Below are 8,501 nucleotides of genomic sequence, written 5' to 3' on the forward strand. Positions count from 1 at the left end.
TTGGGATATAAACCATTAAAGAAAGCAGCAAATACACCAGCTGTATATGTCTTTAGGCACAGATGGCAGACAGACAAATAGACATATTGGTACCACTGTACACTACGTGCTTACCAGATTGAGGACTGTCAAATATTTCCATTGCGCACCATAAAGGAACACTTCAGATGGCCGGTCTTCTGCTCTTATGAGCAAGATTGAGTAGCTTAAAAACATATACCAAAGCAAAGCAAAGCAGTGGTACACAGCAAGAGTAGATGTTTTCATGGTTCAGCTGAGAACAAGTGAGATTCAGACCCTAAAAACAGTTTTTCTTTTGCTGTTCAGTAGCCATGCATAGGAATGAAGTAGAGTTGCAATCAGCGGAAAGTTAGCGCACTTTATTCACATTAAGTGACTATTGCAACACTGGGTAGACTTTGCTTCTTTTTCTTCTTTTTTTTTGTCGCTTTATAAGCTTGGGGGAGAGCAGGAAATAGGCTTATTCCCTTTCTTAATTGTCTTGCTCAAGATTATTGAAGATTAGTTGCAGTTATGTAAATTTTTGGTGGGTTTGCAAACAGCGAGGAAGCTGTTACAGACTTTATACAGATGAATGTCGTGCCTTGTTTGGACAATTTTTAAAAATACAAAAAAAGGATTGTCTTTTTCCTGCATATTGCTTTTGCCGTGACCATAAACCTGTTTTGGAGATCTTTGCACAAAGAAGAATAATGGGATAATAATGGATTTTAAGGGGGAGAGAAACAGTTTTGTTAATATGCTACAAGTGGGATGAAAAATGATGAACTGGTATGTGAATATTACAGTATTTTTTCAAACCAAAGAACCCTAGGCCCTGACAGTTCAGTAGAAAAAAGTGTTCCTTAAGTAAGTTTAGTCAGTCCACGTTACTTGAAACGATAGCTAGAATGGTCATAACAAGTCTGACAAAGTTCAAGCCATTTAAAATGTTTGTGATAGGAAGGGGCAAAGGCTGTAGGTAACATAACATGAGCAATATCTTAACTGAGATTCTTGTTCGATGCTGCTTTATTTAATCACGTTCACCTTCAGATAATGACTCTTGTTGTCTGACATTACAGCATGGGAAACACTGAGGTGAGGAGGGAAGGAAAAGATGACACAGAAAATGGGGGAGTGGGTTGAAATATCCAATTAAACTTGTGTTTGAAAAAAATTCTCATGAAAATTGCTTTGCTCTCACCCTCCCGCTATTTCTGAGCAACTGTAACTGCTACTACAAAAAAACATACAGAGCCTTTAAGTGGATCTGTGTGTGTGTACACCAGTACTTAAATTCAAGTCAAGGGTCCTGCCCTGCCCATGTTTGGCTGGGGAGGACTTCATCTTGGATTCAAGTAAATTGTGTGTATGTGTGTGTGAGAGAGAGAATGTGCACAAAGGTAAGTTAAAAATCACTTGCTTGTCCTACAAGTATTTGCTTGCCCAACAGATACTCAGTCTGCTAATTTAGCTTTTGTAGTGCAAAGGTTTAGACATTTAGCAAGTTCCTTGTACATTTTTTTTAACATACTTTTTTTTTTTTCAAGAGGAGATTGAACAGTCATCTCGCTGGGGTCACTTGACCTCAGTTGTCTTCCTGCCTAGAGCTGGGGGGCTGGACCTGATGATATGCGAGGTCCCTTCCAGCCCCTAACGATCTATGAATCTATGGTTTGGTCACTGTCTTACTTTGGCTTGGTCACCTGTAAATCCCTATCTGAATGCTTGTACTACAGGCAAGGCATTGGGATGGTGACCTTCTGCTAACATGCATCCCAGCTACCACCACCATTGGCAATCTCAATAGAGACTGAGTATCTTCTGATTTGTAGAGGCAGTCCCTTTGGAATAGGGTAGATTCTCTACTGAGCAGGCTCTACTAAGTGAACACTCCTTTTTGGCTTTGTCTTTTAGTCTCCAGGGATCCTTCTACAATCTGCTGTTTATTCTAATGTGGGCCTGAAGGCTCAGCATAGCATGACTTCATATGAAATCAGAGAGCAGTTTGTCTCTTTAAGAAATAGCCTGGACCAAAATGCTTCCTAGTCATCTGTTGCCCTGACTTCTTTCCTAATTTAGACTATCCATATCCAGAGTCCCCAGACATTCTTGCAATCAATTCAGATCAGCTATTTCTCTCTCTCAGAAAAAGCCATGCTTCACATTACATTCTACTAAAATTTTCTAAGTGGCTTTCTTAGGATGCCTTGATGTCAGAAGACAGGACTCTTTTGCAGGAAAAAAGACTAGAACTTCTTGTTTTTGGATGCTCTTTGTTACTTGCAGTACTTTTTAGAAGCCCAATTGATAATGTTTTATTTGCCTGCTTTTCTGTGTTTCCCTTTGCCTGACTTTTTTTTGGCTCTCAGGGCAAAACTATTAGAAACTCTTCCCTCTATTGTATCTTTTTCAAGCTTGTCATGGTGAAAGAGAACAAGAATAAGAATTAAAATATGGCATGGAAAGATATTTATTATTGATTTATTTATGGAATGGCTGGAATATAGGACTCCATGTGCCATAAAATGTATTTTTCCACATAGGAATTTGTTATAACCTAACTTTAAAATGGAATGGCATACGCTTCTGCTGCTTGAATTTATGCAAATACATGTCAATGCATGCAAATTTGAACAGTATTTTTTTTTTCTTCTCTGTGAGAGGATCTTGGCTAGTATGGCTAAGACTTCCAACAACGGTGTCAAATATGATGACAATTTTGTGATGTGGACACCTGTCTCATAGACTGAGACCATCTGTTTGTTTTACTATGTGCAAAAAGCAAAATATACATTTTTTTCTCTAGTGAAAAGATGAAGTTTAGATGAAGGCAAATAACAAAGAAAAAAGATGAGCCAATCTAGAAGTCTTTCGTAGAGTATTCTGCCACTACCGTTGGGTGCTGAAGCTCAAACCTGGCATGGTATACTTGCAGCATAGACATACCCAAATAGGAAGGGTGTTGTTTCATACATGCTCTGTTCTGGTGCAATTGGCTATGCAAGTTTCAGGGTGATAGAAATTGGGATAAACATTTTTAGAGATGAGGGAGATTGAGTCTGCACATGAAGTTAAACATAACAAAAAAACCCAAAATTGCCAGTGAGACTTACCCGTGAGTGCTTTGTTTTTGTTTTATCTTTTCTTATGGTGTCCTGTTTTCTACTAGTCTAGAAATTTTACTAATTTGGGCTAGAAACTTAACTCAATTATTAATTTGGTAAATTAACATTTAAATAAACCTGAAAATTGCTGATAACCACATGTCTCCAGGAGCTGGAACACCAAGTATCCTGGGACTTCTTATGAAGTTGTAAGAATTGATGGTTGTCAAGCCTGTGACCAGGCCATAGGCGGTCAGGGCTTGACCCTAAAGGGTCACAACCCAGAGGACCAGGAACAGATAAGGTAAGGAAAGCAAAGGGCCCATGTAACTGTGGGAATCAGAAGCAGAGGGGTCAGGATGCTGAGATCCGCAAGGGACCAGGACATAGTCAGTCATCCTGGATAGAACCAGATGCTAAGGGGGAGTGAGACCAGGAGGCAGGGATCCAGGCTGGAGTCACTAGCTAGGGGTTCCACAACCAGCAACTATAACCAGGATTTCCCAAAGGTGGGTGCAGGACCACTACCCCACACTGCAGGGGTATCTACATGCCCCTGCTCCTAGCTTCCTTCCTGCACTGATGCTGATGCTGCAGAAGCCTTCAGAGATTTTTTTTTTTTTTTTAAGTCCCTAAATTAGCCTAAAATTTCCCCTTCTTTACCCTTCATGCTCAGAGCCATGTCTTTCCCTTTCCTCTCTTCCCCTCCCCCACCTTTTTCCTACCTGTTGCTGCTACTTTCCTAGCTGTCCCAAGGAAGCTCTAGTCCTCAGGTCAAGAAGATACCCATGGGTCTTCTCATAGCTGGACTCCGCCCACTGACCCTCCTAGGTATGTCAAGGCCTAATTTATGCTACAGTGCTCTGCTAACAGAACTCAAGTTTTGCCAGTGAAACTTTGAGCATGTTTCCACTTAAAGCTCCTCTGCAATGGCAGAGCCCTCCTTTCTCCCAAAAGAGTTACACCACTTCTCCCGCTCAGAAGAGGGCTTCTGTGGCTCTTTAGTAGCCAGCAGGAAGATGAAGCCTCTTGTAAAGTGGATATTAACACACTATTACCAATGCAAGCAAGCAGTAGATTCAGATTTTGTGGCTCTTTGCACCTATTTTGTGGGGATATAAATAATGACTCAAGGATATAAGGCAATTGAGAAAGGAGTTGTATCTCCACCCAGACAGTAGTCCAATACTGCTCTTGTTTATAATGATATTGATCAAGAGTGGCTCCACTGATGCAATTGGATTGTACAAATGGAGTGAGCGAGGGCAGGATCACATGTTTTCTGTGTCTATGGTACTTAGGGCCCACGTTGCTGTAGTAGCTAAACACTACACTTCTTATAGTCATCTTCACAACATCCATGTGAGTTAAGGAAGCACTGTTATCTCAGTTTTACAGATAGTTGCATTGTACCTCAGTTCCTAAATGACTTGCCCAAGGTCACATCAGTAGTTGATACCGAACAGGGAATTAAACAATGACCACCAGTAGGCCTAGGTAGCAGCCTAACTGATGGGATGTCAGACTGATCTGACCCCATCAGCCAGATGAATGGTGTGGGGCCAGACCCACAGCCTGGATGAGATCCACAAACTGGCCCCATAAGCTGAATTTAGCCTGTAACTTGAACTGGCCAGAGCGGGTACCACATGCAGTGCACATCCTGGATCACCAGAGCAGGCACTATGTGCCGCATGTGTTGTGTGGGTCAAGTCTGAGACCTATGGGCAGCACTGTTGGCCGAATGTGGCCCACAAGCCATATTTTTGACATCTCTACATTGATCCTTCCTTTTGATATGCAGTACTGGTGCAATGCATACTCAGCAGGAAGAGACCTGTCTATTGACCTATATATACCATTACCACTTCCTCAAGCACTCCTTTACTGTCTCTCCTCCAAATGTTGAACATGCCAAATCCCTTTTAGCTTTCAAAGAAGTGATAACACCTTAGCAAGAGCTGATGTGCATACTCAAATAAAAACAACTTTGTGTGTGTGTGTCCGCCCCTCTTCAAATATCTAATCATCAACACAACCTGGAGGTCGTTAGCTGCTCATGCAACTTTACCTACTTCTTTCCAAGTACAAGTTCTTACCAGTGAATGGGTACAATTCACTCACTATTTTGAGCTTCCAGATAAAGTTATCCCTTTACTTTAAACTTCAGTTATTCTCTTGCAGTGACATGTACCTTAATATTAAAGTCATCCTAATTTACAAAAAAAAAGTCAAAAGCATTGGGGAAAAAATGAAAAGCATGGGCGTGGGGGGAGGAACAATTCATGTGAGAATTAATTTGGTCAGTTTTACTTTACAGAAAAAAAGAAAACACACTGAGGAACTGACTGCTTCTTTACATCTAGCTTCAGTGTCTAGCCAAAACATTTTGGGCTTTAACCACACGGTGCTTTATAACATCTCATAGAATCAGCCATATTTGTGAGATATCTGATGCTGGAATTGGGTTTCTTGTGTTCCTTGTCCTTGTTTTTTCTTCTCTAGATGTACTGTGTTGCACCAAATATAAATCATGGATAGCACTGGAGGATTCTGAACTTTCTTAGTTATGTGCTTTACCATGTTAGCAAGGAAAATACTCGCCAAAAACATGGCATTTCTTATAGTTTTTTATTTCAAGAATCAGTCATAAAAGGACAAAGCAAATCCACTGATACATTGCTGAGCCTTCTGTTTCAAATGTTTTGAAGTCACATTTATATTCTTGCTTTTTAATTGAGGTGGAGGAGAAGGGAAGACCTGATTTTAAGCTTATTGTTAAATTTAGTATAATGCTTACATTCCTAATAGATAACTACTATTTTTCTTGGTAGCAAACTTGAAATTATCCACAATATTTGGTGATGTTGTTGCTTGTTTGTCTTCATCCAGAACTTTCTTTCCTTTGTAGTGCTTAGAAGTTTTATATAGATATATAGAGAGCTATATATCTATATCTATATCTATAATCTCTCTGGATAGATAGATAGATATCCTGTATCGAGAAAACATATATATAAGATGAAGTGTATGTATGTATGTTTGCTTATAACTTGAGAATGGCTGGTCTATCTACTCTAAACCTTCCAAAATCACTGAATACCACCTGAAGAAAATTATAGGTGGGTCATTTTTCACTGGACCCTTTTTGCGGCTTCCATTGATTGGGATTACTTTGCTTCTCAGATAACAAACTGGTACCACTCCATTTTGGATACAGTTAATTCAGTTTAGTTGTCATTATTATATTGACACTTGCCTTTTTTCCAACTCAATTGTCATCAGCAAATTGACGCTTGCCTTTTTCTTTTTTTGCTCCACGTTAAATATTAAATGTTCAATATGTTGTACTATGTTCCTTAAAAATAAACACTATTTTGAGCTAAATATGTTGTACTACATTATTTAAAAATAAACAAACACTGCAATTACAAAAATAACAGCCCAGGCAAAGAAGGGTCCTTCAGCTAGTGTGTGTATATGCTGTGTTTCCCTCCCGGCAGATGTCCTGACAATCTAAGTCTCCCATGAGAACAGTAACATGTGACTTTGAACATTGTGTCAGTTGTTTAAAGAAGGCCTTGTCCACCTCCACAGGTTTGGAAGCCTGTAGCAGGCACCCACCATGATATCCCCCTGCCTATCCTTCCTAAACAAATTATACCCATCCATGACAGTACTTCACTCTATACTGAATGATGCAGGGTTCTAGCAGATCTTCATAAATTTCTTCATATTACTTACAAACAAAATATTGTTAGGTTTCAATCAGTGGGGCTATTTATTTTCTAATGTAAAAATGCATGTTCCTCTTAAAAGACAACATACAATCTAAGCACGTGCTTTTAAAGCAAAGCTGGTTTTTTTTCATTACTCAAGTGCAGAAGCAAGTCTGCAGAGATTTCTTGACATACTGCTTTGTGCCAAGAATCACTTTAAAGATATCAATGACTGATTCTTAAGGAACAAATAAAATTAGGCTGAGCAATTTATTTTGAGGTCAAAACTAAATTATTTCCAATCTCTAGGAAGAGATAGCTGGAGTTAGTATATTTTCAGACCCAGTGAAATGCTGGACTTGCCTTGGTGAAGAATTGAATTTATTAAGAGAGAATCATTTCTATGAGCAACCCACAACTGATTTGAAAGGTCACATAAAAAATAAAGATCCCTGCCTCAAAAAGTTTGCAGTCTGAGGACTAGATGCTCAGTGGGGATTCATTGGTGCTGCTCAGTGTCAGTGAGTTGGAAATGTACTAAAGCTAACTGGTTTCTTGATTGTTATGTTATATTATTTTTTGGGGGGGGAGGAGGTATAGTACTGAACAAAACTGCTTTAATGAAAGAGAGAGCTGAACTGATTTTCACGTGCTAAGGATCTGGCCACAGAAGAGTTTTACTCAATAAAGAAAAGGTTCTCTGCAGTAAAGCAATTGGTAAACAAAGGCCTAGGCTCCTTGGCATTTGAACAGTAAATCTCTTTATAAGATTACCCTGCTGGTTCCAAATTCACTAATGGTTTCCTCCAAATTAACCTTTTGAGGATGTGCAGTCAATGTCATTATTGACTCAGCTCTGAAAAAAAAATACCACAAACAGAAAATGACGCATCTTATCTATGTTCCATTATTTGATACACAATTAAACAAACGAGGGAGAACTTGAAACTACTCCACAAATGTAAAAATAAAATAATAGACTTACCTGAGCCTTATGGACTGATGCAATATTGTGACTGACTAGAAATTGCTAAATGATTAATTATGGAATGTCTATGACAAATCTGCAATTATGTTTTTGTGGGACTTCTAAACACGTTGATTTTTTTTTCAGTGTGTTGAGGGCTTCCCCCTCTTGCTTCTGACCCACCCATACATGCACAACCTCATTACTAGTTTGTTCAGGCGTCATTTTGCAGAATCCCAAGGAAGACAGACTGTAAGGATTTGTACTGTTTTGCTGTACAAATGTATAAGGAAGCCCATGTAAATAGAATCATTGGGCTTGACAGCTCCACACAAAGAAAAATAATGTTGTGGTTTTGGCAGGCATTGTGGCCTTGAGTTTCTGCCTGTATGTAAGTTGATAATGCCCCCTACTTGATCTGGATTGTTTGGGTTTAGAATGAAATGTTTTTGTGTTCTGGACTCCAGAGCCCTCTTAGCTTTATTTTTTCATAGACTGCTATCCAAAAAATATATATACCACATTTTGTTGCATACAATACAGCTGCCCCCCTTACCCCCACACAGAATAAGATATAGGCCTTGTTCTTGAAAGGCAGAACAAAGAGAAACTGCTATTACTATATTTCCTCACTTATAATGCATAGCCCAAATTCTAGCACCTGGATTTTGTAAATAAGGTATGTGTTGTATATGAGAAAATATA

The 8,501-nt window shown here is 39.2% G+C and overlaps 1 protein-coding gene across 1 annotated transcript in view; it reads right to left on the reverse strand.

The window, feature by feature from the left end:
* Positions 1-316, reverse strand: part of ADTRP (androgen dependent TFPI regulating protein) — a 46,618-nt gene extending 46,302 nt beyond the window's left edge. Inside the window, exon 1 of the mRNA XM_019543307.1 lies at positions 115-316. Coding sequence (XP_019398852.1) covers positions 115-267 — 153 coding nt within the window. The 5' untranslated portion in view covers positions 268-316. The remainder of the gene's footprint in view (positions 1-114) is intronic.
* Between the last annotated feature and the right edge of the window lie 8,185 nt (positions 317-8,501).

Source organism: Crocodylus porosus, unplaced genomic scaffold (assembly GCF_001723895.1).
Source record: "Crocodylus porosus isolate Cpor-Errol unplaced genomic scaffold, CroPor_comp1, whole genome shotgun sequence".
NCBI lineage: Eukaryota > Metazoa > Chordata > Crocodylia > Crocodylidae > Crocodylus > Crocodylus porosus.